The sequence below is a fragment of the Pistacia vera genome, unplaced genomic scaffold (genome assembly GCF_008641045.1).
Source record: "Pistacia vera cultivar Batoury unplaced genomic scaffold, PisVer_v2 Contig344, whole genome shotgun sequence".
NCBI classification, from domain to species: domain Eukaryota; kingdom Viridiplantae; phylum Streptophyta; class Magnoliopsida; order Sapindales; family Anacardiaceae; genus Pistacia; species Pistacia vera.
The window spans coordinates 2609026-2627414 of NW_022196162.1; the positions used below are offsets into that span (position 1 = coordinate 2609026).

At 35.2% G+C, this 18389-nt stretch overlaps 1 protein-coding gene across 1 annotated transcript; it reads right to left on the minus strand.

Moving 5' to 3' along the window:
- Positions 1-7290: 7290 nt before the first annotated feature.
- Positions 7291-14986, minus strand: LOC116138849 (endoglucanase 15-like). Its single transcript, XM_031424509.1, has 6 exons — positions 14327-14986; positions 12051-12734; positions 11131-11218; positions 9642-9778; positions 8356-8856; positions 7291-8037 (listed from the first exon to the last, which is right to left on the minus strand). The coding sequence occupies exons 1-6, from the start codon at positions 14984-14986 to the stop codon at positions 7291-7293; spliced, it is 2817 nt and encodes a 938-aa protein (XP_031280369.1).
- Positions 14987-18389: the final 3403 nt, after the last annotated feature.

Consider the following 18389-nt stretch of genomic DNA (forward strand, 5'->3'; position numbering starts at 1 on the left):
AAAGAATACAAACATGATCATTTGCATATGCATTAGACATTTTATGTGCGTTGCATCTTATGCATTTATGCATAGATTAAAGAGTTTATTTTATTATTGGGTGTCTGACTAGCCAAGAAAAGAAAATAGAAGCCTGTGAAAATAGAGAAGAAAAGAAAATAGATACCCTTGAGAATAGAGAAGAAAAGAAAATAGAAACCCATGAGATTAGAGAAGAAAAGAAAATAGAAGCCTATGAGAATAGAAAAGAAATTAGAGATATACAAGAAAAGAACAGAAATTAGATACATGCTAGAAAATAATAGAAATTAGATATGTGCTAGAAAAGAGCAAAAATTAGAAACATGACAAATAGCAAGGAAACTTACCGATGTGTTGAGTAGAGAAAGAAACAAAAAGTTATAATCTAGTAGAGAAGAGAAATAAAATGATAAAGAATAGCACACCACTAGAAGGATTTAGAAAGATTTGAGAAAAATAGAAGACTGCTAAGTAGTACGCCTGAGAATAAAGAGAGAAAGCAAGCAGAAATTTAGAAGCAGTAAAACGAGAATAGGGACAACGGAGTAAGAGCATAGTTAGATTTGGTTTACTTACAGAGCATTTATAGCTCACCCTGTTGCTTTCTTTATTTTGTAGCTATTAGATTGTAGTGGTCGGGAGACGTTAAGCTGGCAAGAGGATTGTACACACTGTCTCAGTGAAGAAATTAATGTGGATTTATATATGTGAGAAATAGTCATTGTGTAATAGTATGTTATAACTAGATTAAGGATAAAAAATTTAGATGAACGCCTTTTTTTTAAGCTAGCAATTCTCTAGATTCTCTCTATAAGATACTCAGTGAATATTTGCCTAGTGAGACATTACATTTTTGATGACATTTACAAGAATGAGCCTAAATCTATCACAAAAATAAAAAAACTAATTCATTATCGAAAAGGTTCCAAGAGTCGAGAAAGACTCTTGTAGCACAACCAATCTCTAAGAGACACCCCACCAACACCAAACTCCATGGGTAACCCATCACACCTAATCTTCCATGAAGCGAAAAGAGGACATCAACTCCCATCAACAACTAACACCAAAGAGAACAATCAACCCCAAGCACCTTCTCAACCCCACCAAACACACCAAAGCCGAAACAACCATCCATCAAACAAAGGAGGTAGGGGACTCAAGCAACAAACCTCCAAAAGCCAGCCATCAATACATGCACAACCCTACTTAACTAAAGATAGATCTTGGAAGGCCCATTTCCGTAGCAAGCTTAGTATTAGAAAATGACTTTTGCACTTTGGAGAGATCCATAGCCCTTTCCCTAACAACCCTTTTAATTAAATTTACCAAGCAAGTGGCATCTTGACAATCCTTCCCAAGGAACCTATTGTTCCTTTCTCTTCAAACATGATACACTGTAGCTCCCAAGCACATCTTCCCTATAACATACTTGAGCTTCTTGGCTTACCATTTACTAGTTAGGTGGCTTATGTACTCTTGCCAAGGCCGAACCACATAACCAAGATGTCAAATATCAAGCATACGACACCAAATGTTTCTTGTAAAGGAACAAGAGAAGAAGAGATGATCCATTGTTTCCACTTGACCATTATAAAAACAACAAGTACCAGTAGAAGAAACACCATACCACACTAATTTATCCTTGGTTTGCATGTGGTTTTTAATGGCCAGCCATAGAATGAAGGAGTATCTCAGGACTGCTTTAGGATACCATAAAAGATGATGCCAATCCAACCTATCCTTGTGCATTCTAGTGGCCTCCCAAGTCGACTTAATGCTAAACACACCTGAATGCTCAAGCTTCCATCTAATACTATCAACATTGCCCAAGGGATGAAAGTCCACCGAGCCTTTTACTTCCAATAGCACTGAAGAGTTTTCAACTGGCCATTTCCAATTTGTTCCTTCACAAATCTCCTCTACCTTAGTATAATAGGGTAAACTTGAATCATAAATAATTCGAGGGCCATACCTTCTAATGAGAGGACCTTTGGGGTGCTAATTATCATGCCATAAGTGAGTTCCTTCCCCATTGCTGATTATGTATATGAATCTATCCCTAACCTCACTTCTCAACTTTAAGATACTTTTTCTGGGCCCAAGATGCATTACAAGGAGTTTTAATATCTCAAAAGCTCTTCTTCCCAATGAAATACTCTTTAACCCACTCAACCCATCTAGAATCACTCTTGTCTTGGATTATATTCCATATGTGCCTAGTCATTGCAGCTCGGTTCCACTCTTTGCTTCTCAAAATCCCAAGGTCGCCTTCCTCTTTTGGAACACAAACATCCTCCCAATAGACTTTTGCTTTACTTTTCTTCATATCCAAACCCAACCAAAGAAAAACACTCAACATGGCATCTAAATCTTTACAAGCTTAGAGGGAAGGATAAAATCGATGACCAATGAATGCTAGAAAGGATGGATTTGATAAGTATAACCCTAACAGCATAAGAAAGGAACTTACTTCTCTATGAATTAACTCTAGCTAAAATTTTATCCAACAAAGGTTTACAATCAACATGTTTGAGCTTCCTAGTGATAAGAGGCACACCTAAATATTTCATTGGCAGCCTACCTTCCTCAAACCCAAAGATAGAAATGAGCTCTCTCTTTTCTTCCTCAAGAGCCCCAAAAAAGAAGATATTACTTTTAGAGTGATTCACCTTAAGACCTGCCGACTTGGAAAAATTATCAAGATCACTCTTCAAAAGAGCAAGGAGAGACCTTATTAGCATGGCAAAACAACATCAAATTATCTGCAAAACAAAGATGGGTTAGTTTTAAATTTTTGCATCTTCAATGGTACTTAAACTCCTTTTTGTCAGCCACTCTACCTAATAATCTAGAAAGTATTTCCACTAAGATAACAAATAGGTTTGGAGATATAGGGTCCCTTTACCGTAATCCCCTGGCCCTTCCAAAGAAACCCATAAGCTCACCATTGATAACAATTGAGAACCTATGTGTAGTAACACATTGTTCCACCCAAGAGATGAATAAAGGAGGGAACCCAAATAATCTGGAACTTCCAATACAAACTCCCATCTCACCAAGTCATAAGTCTTCATAAGATCAACCTTTAACGCACATTGCTCTTCCTTTGCCAACCCTCTATAATAGTGATGCATCAACTATTGACTAAGTAACACATTATCCACAATCTCCCTTCCCCCAACAAAGGCCGCTTGAGCCTTATTGATGAATTTAGTCCTTTAATTCTATTGGCCATGATTTTAGATATGCATTTATTAATGGTATTGCAGTAAGAGACAGACCTATAATCATTACAAGACGATGCATTTTCACCTTTTAGCATTAGAGCAATTATGGTACAATTCAACTCCTTAACAAGCTTTCCAGAATTAAAGAAGTATTGAATAGCTTCCACCACACCATTACCAACCACATTCCAAGCTCTTTGAAAGAAAAAAACACTAAACCCATCAGGCCCCGAGGCTTTGTCCTTGTTCAAATCAAACATGGTCTTAGTTATCTCTTCGCTTGTAACATCGGCCACAATACCATTAGCCTTTTCCACTGAAATGGTTGGGTCAATTAATCCCTACAGGCCATCAAAGTGCCTGCAAACTTCCTTGTCATCAAAGAGGTTTCCATAGAAGTTGATAAACTCTTGCTTGATTCAGCCAACATCACTAGTAACACTTCCATCCCCCAACTTCAAGGAAACAATTCTATTCCTATTCCTTCTACCGTTGACCGACTTGAAGAAGTAAGAGGTGTTCGAGTGTCCTTCCTTAAGCCACTTAATTCTAGACTTTTGTTTGGCTACCAACTTTTCCACCTATGAGAGCTTGACAAGCTTAGCAACCTTCACTTTCTCCTCTTGGATTATATGATCATTGAACGGATCGTTCCCTAACTCATTTTGGATACCCATAAGTTCCTCCTTATCTAACCTCACCCTTTCAGAAATACTTAAAACTCTTTCAAGTTCAGCGCATTTAAACTCTTAAGTTTGGAAATCAGCTTGTACATAGGGTTACCTTGCACCTCCATCTTCCAAATTCTCCCAACCATTGGAATAAACAAATTTCATTATCAGTCCAAAAGTTAAAGAATTTGAATGGGGTTTTCCTACCTTGAGACACTAGCCCACAATCAAGAACCATATGACAATGATCCGAAATACTAGGAGGATGAAACATAGCATAAGAAGAGGGAAAAACCAACCCCCATTTTTCATTAACCATAACACTATCAAGTTTACACCAAATTCTTCTATCGACATCCCCTTTATTGCTCCAAGTAAAAAATTCCCCCATGTAACGAAGATCTTCAATTTCAACCCCTTTACAAGCCTTTTCAAAGTCCTCACTATGAGACTTCCAACCCTCAGCCCCTCCCATCCATTTCTTTCACAAACCTTGTCACACTGAAATCTCCCAATAAAACCCAAGGCTCATGGCAAAAAACACCAGCTTTGCTAATTAAATCTTTCCAAAGATCTCTCATCTCCACAAAACTATTGAGACTATACACAACTACAATTATGACCCAAAACTTCAACTCTACAATGAATAGCTTGCATCAAACAAAATAACACTCTTACCTTCACCACCTCATCATCCCAACCCACCCAAATTCTTCCTCTCTCACAATCCAAGTAGTTATTCTCCACTAACCATTTACCAAAGACAATTTTTTTCACCACATCAATTTTTTTTTTCCTTTAACTGTAGTCTCTAAGATGGCACATAGACTAATATAATTACTTTTAACAAAATAACTAACCTCCTTTTGTTTAGAAGGGGAATTAAGACCCCTTATATTCCACAAAGCAGTCTTAATCATGGTGGGCAGATTGGTTTGAAAGTTTTCTCGCCTTCTTGGCTTGTTTCTTCTTTTGATTACTTGTCAAACCGAAGTGCACCATTTCCTTGCTCTCTTTCTCATAAACTCTTATAATATTACCAAATGGGACTATGGCTAGAGAATATGGATCTAATTCGGCTGCCTCTCCCTCTTTCACTGCCGACTTTCCTTCACATATCTCCTCTACCTTAGCATAATAGGATAAACTTGAATCATAAATAATTCGAGGGCCATACCTTCTAATGAGAGGACTTTTGGGGTCCCAATTATCATGCCATAAGTGAGTTCCTTCCCCCATTGCCGATTATGTATATGAATCTATCCATAACCTCACTTCTCAACTTTAAGATACTTTTCTAGGCCGAAGACGCATTACAAGGAGTTTTAATATCCCAAAAGCTCTTCTTCCCAATGAAATACTCTTTAACCCATTCAACCCATCCAGAATCACTCTTATCTTGGATTATATTCCATATGTGCCTAGTCATTTAAGCTCGGTTCCACTCTTTGCTTCTCAAAATCCCAAGGCCGCCCTCCTCTTTTGGAACCCAAATCCTCCCAACAGACTTTTGCTTTACTTTTCTTCATATCTGAACCTGACCAAATTATCAATCAATAAGTATGATTGATTGCACGAATCTGATTATTATTATCATCTTAATAACAATTGAATTAGTGTTGTATTTGTATATCATAAGGAAACAATCCTTCAACATTTTATTATTTATAATTTTATATTATCTATTCTTTAATTTTTAGTTCAAAATCACCAATGAATATTATATGAAAAAAAAAAATAGCCTTATATTAAGAAGGTTTCAATAGAATGGTATGAAAAAGAAAATAAGGAAGCAATTATCTAATCTAGCCCTAAGATTAAAATTCCATACTAAATAGAAAGACTTTATCCACCATGAGGTTTCAATCAATTATGGTCTAGGTCCTGCGTCTTAAAATACTAAGATTTAGGTCTCTTGAATTTAATAAACGTTGACATAATTGATTAATTGGAAGAATTTTTATTGTTTACAAACCAGAATACCCCTTATTTTGATATTGTCCTGGTATTAAAAGCCCAATTTTTGTCCTTAACTGTCTATTTTTTTTCTTAATATTTGTTACAATTAGGGGGTATATCCCAATACTTTAAACTATTCGACTTAGATAATGAACCTAAACCAAAGGGAAAAAATAATTAATTCTACTAAAGAAGATTAATGTGTTGTAGTGTAGTCAATATTTATTCTAAAAGCATCTTAGTAACATATTCATGATCTCAAAAAATTATAACTATATAATTCACAAAAATATTGTTGTCTTCATGACTTTATGAAACTTGTGGATGTGTTAGTACTTATGCAAAACCTCATGGGTGAATAAAACTTCCCTAGAGATGCCATACCATGAGACCAATTGTTTTGTTTGGCATGGAATCTAGACCCATTGTCTCATTTGTGCCAAGCATGTGGCAAATGATTCGATTTTGCGATTCTTGAGTTTGTATATCTAGTATTATTCAATTTATAATAATTTTTAATTAGATGTAAACCCAAATGCTTTCATTGTAATGGAAAGTTTGATGCAAAATTGTTTTTTTTTTTTAAAAAAAAAAGAAGTTATGATAGGAGCTTAAAGAAATAAAAAGTTGAGTAAAAAGATCATTTGTGCATTTTCATTCAATAATATTTTGACTTTTGGACCTAGAAAGCGTGTCACCTAAGTACTTGTAAATAAAATTAATCAAAGTAACTAAGAATTATCCATCAAATAAAATATTTCGATATGTTACGAGAGCTCCCACAAACTTTCATGAAGACAATATTTCTCGTGGTCTTTCTTCGCGAAAACAGTGGAAAAAACATGATTAGAAATACGTTGTAAGATCTTATAGTTGTCTTCCACAAAGACAATCCACGAGTTAAACCTTTCAAAAGACATGTCAAATATGCATGCACTGGTGCGTGAGAGTTTGGTGAAAAAAGAAAGTTAAATAAAGCATAAATATTATTAAACTATAACGTTTAATCAATTTACAAAATAGATTTTATTTAACTTGTTAATGTTTTTTTTTTTTTTTTCGTAAAACTACCTCGGCTACATCCCAAGCAAGTCCTCCCACAAAGATGCCCCTCGATCTTGGGCGAATGGTCTTTTACCTAGGGAAATCAATCTTTTTTTTTTTTTTTTGTTTTCATTAAAAAAACATTTGAAAGTACTATAGTGCTGTTACTATCTTTAGGCATGCATTGATAGACAATTAAAGCGTTCATTATATTAAATATCAGTGTTGATAGCCAGCTCCAAAGATAGTAAAATGACGTTTACAACATTTTATAATTGACTATTTTGTAACTTATAATTTGATTTATAATCACTCAATTGCAATTTTTCATAACAAGAGAAATAAGAAGCTAGTGAATGTACTGCAGTTTAAGCAAGGCTAGCAAATACACCAACTAAAGGTGCAGGAGTTACAGTTGTAGTTTCACTTAGTTGGTAGTTGGACCTAGAATCTGAAAACTTATCATTTTCATCTGGACCTCCCACAATTGCACCCTCCAAAACATTTTGGTTAGGCTCATTTTTATTGAACCACGAATCAAACCCACCTTTGCAACTCACGGGTGTATGATCCTTCTTAATTGATACAATAGAAGCTCCTCTGTGATGGGGTTGAGTAGGATATTTTGACCCAAATCCAACCATGTAGCTCATCCCCATAGGGTTTTTACCTAAAATATAGTCTGCTTGTACACGGGTCAGGGCCATTAAATCGGTGGGTTGAACATTGCCACTAGGACATTTGAGGGTGGAATTTGCAGCTTTTAAATACTTGGAGTACACGGTTGCAATAAAAGTTGCGGTTGCTGTGTATTGAAGGTTGTTCCAAGGCATAAACCATAACAAGCCCCCTGAAGTCTTTTTTACATCGCCATTTTGAACACATGAACATATGAATTGCTCAGCTTGGCTCTTGTACTCAGCCCATTTCCCTGAGTTGGGAGCTTTGCCCATGAAAACAAGCCTGGAAGCTAGGACTTGTGCACCAAGAAACTTGTCATCCCATGAGAAGGAGGTTCTTTTTCCACCAGTGTTAGTAAATTTTCCTATGAAATCTAGGTACATTTTTTCCTTTGTAGCCCGTTGAAGCCATGTAGCGGCCCATAACAATTCATCCTGCAAGAGTTGAGAAATTGCATGGCATTAGTTGTTATAGTTTGATTTAGGGGTATTGTTAATGACCTCCCTCGAGGTTTTAGGTTTCGTTAGTGACACCCCATGTGCATCGAAAATCCTCAATGACCTCCCCCCCTTGGATATCATCTTTAGTCACTCGTCTCACTTGGATAAATTCAGGAAAGGTGAGTTGAGATCTCATGAATGTATTCTAATACACCGACGTGCCACTGCAAAAGACCTGAAACCTCGGACGAGATCGGTGATAATAGCCCTTTAATTTAAATAACGTATTACACATTTAATTTGAATTCTTACCTCGCATCCACTGCTAGAGTAAAAGTTTCCAGCCCCGGGTATGCTGTTTTGGTACAAACCTGGATTATTTCGAGCAAATTCAAAGAGTTGTTTTGCATGGGTTACAAGTGTCTCAGAATATTTACGATCAAAATTCTTGAAAGCAATGGAAGCAGCAGCCAAAGCAGCAGCAGTTTCAGCAGCAAGATCAGCTCCCGGATGCTGAGCATCAATCTTAAATGCAGTTCTTGGCGTGGTCATGTCTTCTGGTCTTTGCCAACATGCATGATCGGAATCGCCATCTCCAACTTGACCGTAAAGCACGTCTGGTTTTGGATGTGCTTTAAGAAAATAGTCTGTGCCCCATTTGATGGCACTCAAGGCGTTTCGAAACTCTTTGTTTTCTGCAAGTTTGGCTTTGAATTCGATGGTGCTCCATGATAGCATTGTGACTGTGAATGCCATTGGAAATCCAAACTTTACGTTGTCTCCAGCATCATAGTAGCCACCCACAAGATCAACCTATTGTATTGTATTCATATGTGTTGATATTAGAAATGATATACTTGGGCAAAACAAATATGTATGATACCAGAGTGTGGTTTGTAATCCGAAAATAGTTCTTTGAAAACTAAGATATAATTCAAAAAAATTGACTTGTATGTCAATATGTTTGAAATCTTACAGTATGTTTGATATAATATGCTGAAACTATTTTTAGAATAAATAATAACAGAAAATTAAGAAGAAAAATACAGACAATTTTTGCTTTTAACTACTATATCCAAAAACCGTTTTGAAAACGTTTCAACCCATTTCAACTAAACGTAATCGAAGAATTTATTGTATCCTTTGTTTTGACGTTGAAAAGCTTTATTTAAATTTTATATAAATCGGGAATCTGAATTAATATTTTAAATGTAAGTTACAATTCAAATTTTGAGTCATAACTCTTTATTTTTTATATTCAAAGTGTTTTTGATATGATATTCATAGTTAAGAAAGGTAGAAAAGTATGAAAACACTTTTGTCCCATTTTATGATATTACATTGGTTTTCAAGATTGAATGCATAAATTGTTTCTAAAAGTATTTCAACTCGTTTCACCAAAACACATTTTCATAGAATTTCTTCTATATATCATTGTTTTCGAAAGGCGAAGAAAGATATATTTAAACTAGTTATATCATTATCTCGTTATTTTTCAAGAATGATGATCATTACTTCTTATACCGCAAAGCACTAGTAAAAGAAAAAAAAAAAAAAAAAAAGAAAGAAAGAAATTTACAGAAAGATGATCATCTTACTCCGACATCGCTACCATCTTTAAGGGCAGAGTCTGCACGCCACGTCACTCTCTGGTCAGGAGGCAACTTTCCGGACCTTTGAGCCTCATAGAATAACAAAGACTTGCTCAGTGCTAAACCATAATCTGTCGAAACAGCTTCATGAATAAATAAAAAGATGGAAAGAGTAATAAAAATAAAGAGATTGCTAGAAGACATGATTCTTTAAGTAAGCTTTTTTTTTTTTTTCTTTTGGGTTAAAAACAATATTGGTGACTCTAATTTATAGTGATGAATATTAGAGGAACTAGAAGTGAAGTAGTTACGGTTTTTATACTAAATTCTATAATAATAGACCTAATTAGTTGATTGCAATATTGCCTACCATACATAATTTTCCTTTCAATTTAATTAACTAACTAATTGCTCTTAACCTTACATAATAATTAGCCATTTTTAAACTCTTAAACAGCCGCATCAGAAGCGAAAAGCATGATAAGTACTTTTCATTTGAAGATGAATATATTTATTACAGAACAACAGTTTAATATTACATTTATTCGTATAAATGATAGCCTTAAATTAAATTTTTTTAAATATTATAAAAATTGTATATTATATTTTATTAAATAGTAGGGTTAATGTCACTTATACACTTTGAATCTACATATACTGCGATTGACCCATTTCTATATGATAGGAACCGTTGAAAAACTTATTATGTGCTAAATGAACACCTTAATTATATACTAACTATCAATTTATAAAGCTCTAATTAACTCAAATACGCATGATTATATATATACTTAAACCGATATCAAAGAATTATCGAAAACCAACTTGCATGATTATATTTTATGCAACAATCCACTTAACTTAACTTCATGGGTGCGTTTGGTTTAGGATCATATAAGATTACTTCGATAATCTTCATTTAATTTACAAGATTCCCTTGTTTGGTTTGCAAGTAATAAAATATTATAGTAATATTTGCAAATAGTATTTTCTGTTGGTAATATAGGGGGTAATCAGATTACCTTCTCAAGAAGTGTTATTTAAAGTTTATCGAGGTAATATGAATTTTATACCTATTTTGTCTTGAATTAAATATCATTTTGGACATAATTATCTTCAAATGTCTACCAAATAACCATTAGCCCAAACCCTCTAAATTTAAGAATTTAGCTAAAAGTGTAAATCTTAGAGAGAAAAGTTGAAAGAAGTTGAGAATTGAATATGTATTTCATTAATTGATCAAAGTTTTACAATAAAAAATCTCTTTTATACAGTGAACTTGCAAGAGAGTAAAGTAGATGAATGAACTGATGAAGAAAGTTAGCTAAAGAGAGTAGCTCGATCAGCTTAACTGAGGAGTATTACTGAAACGACATCGTTTTAGTAATATTACAAAGAGGCCACATCTTTTGATAGTTGGACAAATTAGTCCTTTTATCAAACTTATTCTTACATTCCCCCTTGAGCTAGACTGAGTGTGCCTTGAGTATGTTACCAGTTTGTTTTGCCCGTATATTGACATTTCCCCTTAAATTGGACTGTAATTCTGGGCTTCTTTTGCTGTGACTAATCCTTTGTGGATTCTACAGATTTTGTAAATAGGCACAGTTTCAACAACTTCAATAGCTTCAACAACTGCAAGACTTCAGTAACTTCAGTAGTTCAACTTCAGCATTAGCCATTCAAATCTGCAAACTGAATTTTCAACACAACTCTGCTACTCAACAACTCAAGAGAAAACTTTAGGTAATGACTACAAATCATTTTCAGCCCATTTTCAGTTCTGCATTTTCAATTGCAACTCTGCTACTCAAATCTACAAACTGCTCTACTACTCAAAACTACAAACTGTGCTACTCCAGTTTGCAAATTCTACTACTAAAATTTTTTGCTCAAATTGGCAATATTTTTCTGCTCAAATATGCAGCTCACCAACTCAACAATTTAACATAACAACCAAACAACAAAAAATGATGCTGCATCTGCAACCAGATTGAACCTGCAACTTAAATCAGCAAACTAAATCTGCAACTCAAATCTACAAATTGCATTTTCAGCTCAAAAATCTGCAGCTCAACAACTTAACAATTCTGAAAACATAACAACCAAACAAGAAATACTGCATCTGCAACTCAAATTTGCAAACTACATTTTCAGCTCAAAAATCTGCAGCTCAACAACTTAACAATTATGAAAACACAACAACCAAAGAACAAGCGCATTTGCAACTCAAATATGTAAACTGCAGTAGTAGCTCAAAGTAGAAGAAAAATTGCATCTGCAACTCAAGTTCTGATCTTTTTCAGCTATATGTTTTCTTGACTTACAACATTCAGCTTGTTCCTAAGTTCTATAAATTGAGTAACTAATAGTGCTTTAGTTAAGACAACTATTTGGAGCTTGGAAGGGACATACTGTATGAGCAGTTTTTTTGGCAAGAACTTGCTCTCTAATATAGTGAGCATCGATCTCAATGTGTTTGGTTCCTACATGAATAACAAGATTAGTTGCTAGGGCCCCAGCACTCACATTGTCACACCAAATAACAGGAGTGACGTTAACTTGTAAAGCCAACTCAGTGAACAAACTTTGAAGCCATGCAATTTCTGTGGTTGTATGAGCTAAAGCTCTATACTCAGTCTCTGTGGAAGAAAATGCTACAACCTTTTGTTTTCTAAAACTCCACTGGATCAAGTTGGGCCCCATGTATACACAATAGCCACTTGTAGATCTTCTGTCCTCTAGATTGCTTCTCCAATCGGCATTAGCATAGCATTCAACTTTTAAAGTGCTGGCCGGTTTAAAATGTAACACATAGTGTTGTGTTCCCTTGATATACCTTAATATTCTCTTGCAAGCCTGCCATTGGACCTCTGTGGGTGCATCCAATAACTGACTCAGTTTATTGACAGGAAAACTGATGTCTGGTCTTGTAAGAGTTAAGTATTGAATGACTTCTATGGTGTTGCGATAAAGGCTTGGATCAGCAAAGAGTTCACTATCAGTAGAGCAAAGTTTGGTGCCTACAGCCATGGGTGTAGAGTAGGCATGAAAATCCAACATCTCAGTTTTAGACAGTAGATCTGAAGCATATTTGCTCTGCTTCAAATGAATACCAACGGCTTAAAAACTTGATGTGTTGTAACTACAACATGCATAAATAGCAAGTGCACTAGTCGCACAAAGTAATAAAGTGATGAGTGAGTATCGTTCCCACGAGGATTGGTTGTTAAGCACTAAATTTCCTAATTATTTTCAAGTTGGAGGAACCGAATGTGTTTGGATTAATGGGAGAGATTAAATCTAAAAATAAAACAAAACTTACTAAGTATTAAAGACTAATTAATGAAAACAAGAATTTAAAAGCAAGAATAATATCAATTTAACAAACGGTTAGGGTTTTGACTTCATTCAGACTCTATGGATGAATTCTACGGACTATGTTAATCCCACACTCACATGCACAGATTGTAAATCGAATTCTCTAAGTTGTCAAACATACCTTCTCAGGCTATGAATTCCTACTTTTTCCTATTAAACTTCCGCACCCAACAAATTGAAGAATAATAGATCCAAGTTCATTAAGCTAACGGAATCCTAGATTGATTCATTGATTCTCAAATCTATCTTTAGCATTCAATAGTACAATGGTGATTACGCAAGAAGCTCAACATGATTCATTTCTCAATCTCATCATATTCATCAAATAAATTCCATTAAAAACAGAATAACCACACAATCATTGCAATAGAATATGGAAATAGCAATAATGAATTCATTAACCCATAGAAATCCAAACTTAATCAAAACCCTAACCCAAAATGGGTTAGTTCATAACTAAATCAGAATACACAACAAGAAAAACAGTAAACGTAGCATTCAACATATTGAATTAAAGAGAAAAAAAAAAGATATCTCCCCTAGTTGAAGAATCCATGAGGTTTAATCTCCAATCTTCTCACTTTCTTAACAAACATGTCAAATCTATTCTAAGGAAAAATGAAAACCAAGCGAACTCCGACCATCCTTCTCAAAATGGTAAATTTTTCCTTTTATAGTTCGCCCAAAAACCCATAACTTTTCTAAAATAAAACCGTGTGTTTTGAAGAAAACAAAAATCCGCAGACTTTGCCGCGGCGAAGAAAGACTTTCGCCGCGGCGACGAGGTAAGTTAGAATCTCATGTTTCATTTCCTTAACCGCGGCGAAGAACAGAACTTCGCTGTGGCGAACCTTCATGAAGAATTCTGAAATTACAGAATTGCCCTCTGCTTGCTTCTTTGCTTGAATCTTCGATCTCCGATGCTTTCTCATTGGAACAAGCTTCATAGTGCTTCAATCTACTTCAGAACTCCTCCAAATTCTGAAATCCGCTCACTTTTGGGTCCAGAAACTCCAATTTGCTCATTATTTGCTCAAAATGTCCATTTTGGCTTGAAACACAAAATGTAAAGAATTAAGTAGCAATTCAGGCAAAAATGAACTAAGAAGTATCTAAAATCTGGCTAAAAAGCCTAATAAAAACAGTATATTTCTTGGATTATCAGCTGTTCTAGTTGTTTCTAACCCTAAAAAATATTGTGAAGAGCCAAGAGTCTTAAGAGAGAACTCATCATTTAGATCTTTCATAAGTTGAGTGATAAAATACTTATCTGATCCGGTAATAAGAATATCATCCACGTAAACAAGTACATAGGTGAAAAATGAGTTGTGACAAAGCACAAACAAGCTAGAATCAGAAACTGAATTTTGGAACCCTTTGTGATATAAGGCAGTCTTTGGCTTATCAAACCAAGCTCTTAGAGCATGTTTAAGTCCATACAAAGCCTTATTTAACTTGCAAACATAGGAAGGCCTGGCAGGATCCTCAAAACCAATAGGTTGACTCATGTAAACTTTTTCATTTAAGGTCCCATTCAAGAAGGCATTATTAACATCCACTTGTTGAATGTCCCACCCATTTGTGACAGCTAAGGTGAGGATTATCCTAATGATAGATGGCTTGATAACTGGACTAAAAGTTTTAAAATAATCTAGGCCTGGAGTTTGTTGAAAACGCTTAGCAATAAGTCTAGCTTTGTACTTTTGCAGGGAAGCATCAGCATTATAGTTTGTTCTAAAAACCCACTTGCTGCCTACAACATTTTTATCAGGAAGAGGGGGAACAAGGATCCATGTGTCATTTTTCATTAATGCATCAAATTCACTTTGCATTGCCCCTTTCCATGCAAGACTATAGAGGGCTTCAAATACAGTGTTAGGTTCAAGAACAACAGCTGTGATTTCTGAATTAAGAGCTATGGAATATACTGTGTTGAAAGGAGTTGCTGCTGCTTTGGATCTTGTAGTCATAGGGTGTGTATTTGAGGTAGATGATTTGAGACTCATGAAATCAATAGAATTCTTTAGTGATGTGAGATCAACCTCAAGTGAGCATGAAGGTAAATCAGGATATTCAGAGAGGATAGGCAGATGAGGGGATGAAGTGTTTGGGTCTGTCGGCTGGTGTGTGGAGGTGTTTGGGTTTGTAGGTTGGTGTGTGGAGGTGTTTGAGTTTGTAAATTGTGTGGAGGTGTTTGAGTTTGTAAATTGTGTGGAGGTTTTTGAGTCTATAGGCTGGTGTGTAGAGGTGTTTGAATCTGTAAATGGAGATGTGGAAGTGTTTGATAATGATGACTTGGTTAAAGGTCCAGGTTGAGATGTGAAATTATAGGGTGTGGAATTATAGGGTAATGTGAGATCAACTTCAAGATTACAGGCTGGTAATGGTTGGTTTGGTGAAATGACAGGAAGAGAATTACCTGAGGTGTTTGGGTATGCAGATTGGTGTGAGTGTGTGTCTAATGGTTTGAACTATGTTGAATTGAAAGTAGGTAAGGAAGTGTGATGTGTAGTATGTGATTTTGTCGAATTAGCACTAGCTACTGCTATTAAAGAATCAGACTTACTTGAGGAATTAGTTACAACAGAGGGATCTTTAGAAGGCCTTTGTGGAGACTTAGGAGAAGGTACATGTGTGAATGGAAAAAGTAGAGATGTACTAGCTGTAGACTGAGTACGAGAGGACTTAAAACTAGATTCAAAATTAGATTGAGGAACAAATCGAGGGTGAAAAGTGTTAAGAGAAAAAGGAAACTCTAGTTCATTGAATTTAACACTAGGTGAAATAACTAGTTTACCATTAGGTTGTAGACATTTGTAGCCCTTATGAACTAAGCTATACCCAACAAAGACACATTTGGTACTATGAAAACTGAATTTATGGCGATTAAAAACTCTAAGGTAAGGGAAACAAGAGCATCCAAAGACCCTTAAGCTTTCATAGACAAGAGATACTTTAAACAACATTTGATAAGGTGAGACATTGTTTAAAACAGAGGTAGGCATTCTATTAATTAAATAAACAGCAGTTTCAAATGATAACCACCAAAAATGAAGAGGCATTGAAACATGAACGAGCAAGGTTAGTCCTGTTTCCACTATGTGCCTATGTTTTCTTTTGCTTCTACCATTTTGTTGACGGATATGGGAGCATGAATGTCTAAACCGAATGCCTAAGTTTGTGAGATATGTATGAAGTGCTATGAATTCCTCTCCTTGTTCAGATTGTAAACATTTTAATTTGTAACCAAATTGTCTCTCAGCAAGATGATGAAATTTAATAAAGATGGACTTAACTTCAGCTTTAGTTCTAAGGGGAAACAACCAAGTGTATCTATTGCAGTTATCAAGGAACTGTATGTAATACCTAAAACCTTCAGAAGAAGGTAAAGGGGCAGGACCCCATACGTCACTATGAACTAATTCTAATGGAGCAGTGGCATGAGAAGAGGAATGAGGGAAATTGGCATTCTGAAGTTTGCCTAGTTGGCATGCATCACAGAATAAAGAGGAAGTTTGTGTGTGTGTGATAGATTTTGAGTTAGTTAAGTTGGATAAGATTTTATGTAAGATGATGGAATGTGGGTGCCCTAGTCTTCTGTGCCATGTTATGTAATCCTGATCAATTTTATTAACAGTGAAACATAAATTTTTAGTACCAGAAAGAGCTAAGGCAGTATGCACATCAGTACTATTAGTAAGACTATCATTTTTAGGCACATCAAGAAGATTAGGCACAACAGTATCAGAATGCATATAAGAAATTGTAGACACGACAAAGGCAGTATATACATCAATAAAATCATCATTTGTAGGCACATCAATATGTTCTAAACGCACATTAGAAGTTGTAGGCATAGCAGAGGCAGTATAAGCATTAGTAAGCACATCAATATGTTCTTTATTTATTAGATCATTGCATATTACAGGATTACAAGTATTTGAAACAGAGGACAAAACATCAGAATCAAGCTTACAATGCTCTTGAGTGAGTTTTGGACTGAAAGCAATAGTGGTATCTAGGACATTTTGATTACAAGTATTATTAGAACAGTGAGAAGACAAGTCATTTTTTACTACATTATTGCAATGTGAAACATAATTATTTAGACTAAAGTTTTGACTGTGAGATTGTGAGGGTTGTACAGAACAAACAGGTTTGGTGTAGGGAATATTCAGCTGATATCAGCCTTCTTTAAGATCCCCTTGCAGTAACATTTCCCTGGTTATTTGATCCTTAANGCGAAATAAGAAACATTAGCAACGTACCTCAAGTGGGGCGTTACACTAAGTTGGATATGATTTTATGTAAGATGATGGAATGTGGTTGCCCTAGTCTTCTGTGCTAGGTTATATAATCCTAATCATTTTTATTAATAATGAAACATAAATTTTTAGTACCAGGAAGAGCTAAGGCAGTATGCACATCAGTACTATCAGTAAGACTATCATTTTTAGGCAAAGCAGTATCATAATGCATATTAGAAATTGTAGGCACAACAGAGGCAGTATATACATCAATAAAATCATCATTTGTAGGCACATCAGTATGTTCTAAATGCACATCAGAAGTTGTAGGCACAGTAGAGGTAGTATAAGCATCAGTAAAATCATCATTTGTAGGCACAACAATATTTTCTTTATTTATTAGATCATTGCATATTACAGGACTACAAGTATTTGAAACAGAGGAGAAAACATCATAATCAAGCTTACAATGCTCTTGAGTGAGTTTTGGACTGAAAGCAATAGTGGTATCTAGGACATGCTAATTTCAAGTATTTTTAGAATAGTGAGAAGACAAGTCATTTTTTACTACATTATTGCAATGTGAAACATAATTATTCAGACTAAAGTTTGGACTATGAGATTGTGAGGGTTGTGCAGAACAAACAGGTTTGGTGTAGGGAATATTAAGCTAATATAAGCCTTTTTTAAGATCCCCTTGCAGTAACATTTCCTTGGTTATTTGATCCTTAAAAATGCAATAGTCAGCATTAAATTCAACAATCACATTATTGTCTTTTGTAAATTTTGAAATGCTAAGTAAGTTTTTGGTAATTTTGGGTACACATAATATGTTTTTGAGATGTAAAAATTTAGAATGGAAATGGCTGGGTAATAGAGTGTTACCAGTATAGGAGATGTCAAGGTGTTCACCATTGCCTACTTGAAGTTGATTTCGACCACAATAATCCTTGCTAACTTGTAGATGACTTAAATTTGAAGCTACATGATCAGTAGCTCTAGAATCCATGTACCATATGGGGTCAGTAGGGGTGAAACGTGTAGTAGTGGCTGTTTGTGAACTTTGCAGGTTTGGACCATAGTGTGCAACAGGGGCATAATTTGAGGCTGCTAGAAATGCCTGATT

What these genes read in the sequence shown, in the direction of transcription:
- LOC116138849 (XM_031424509.1), bottom strand. Translation starts at nt 14,986, where the DNA reads ATGACTACAAGATCCAAAGCAGCAGCAACTCCTTTCAACACAGTATAT. An exon ending in ACAACTCATTTTTCACCTAT is followed by an intron (nt 12,735 to 14,326) that starts GTACTTGTTTAC and finishes CATTTGAAGCAG; the next exon opens with AGCAAATATGCTTCAGATCT. An exon ending in ACTCTAGCAGTGGATGCGAG is followed by an intron (nt 8,038 to 8,355) that starts GTAAGAATTCAA and finishes CAACTCTTGCAG; the next exon opens with GATGAATTGTTATGGGCCGC.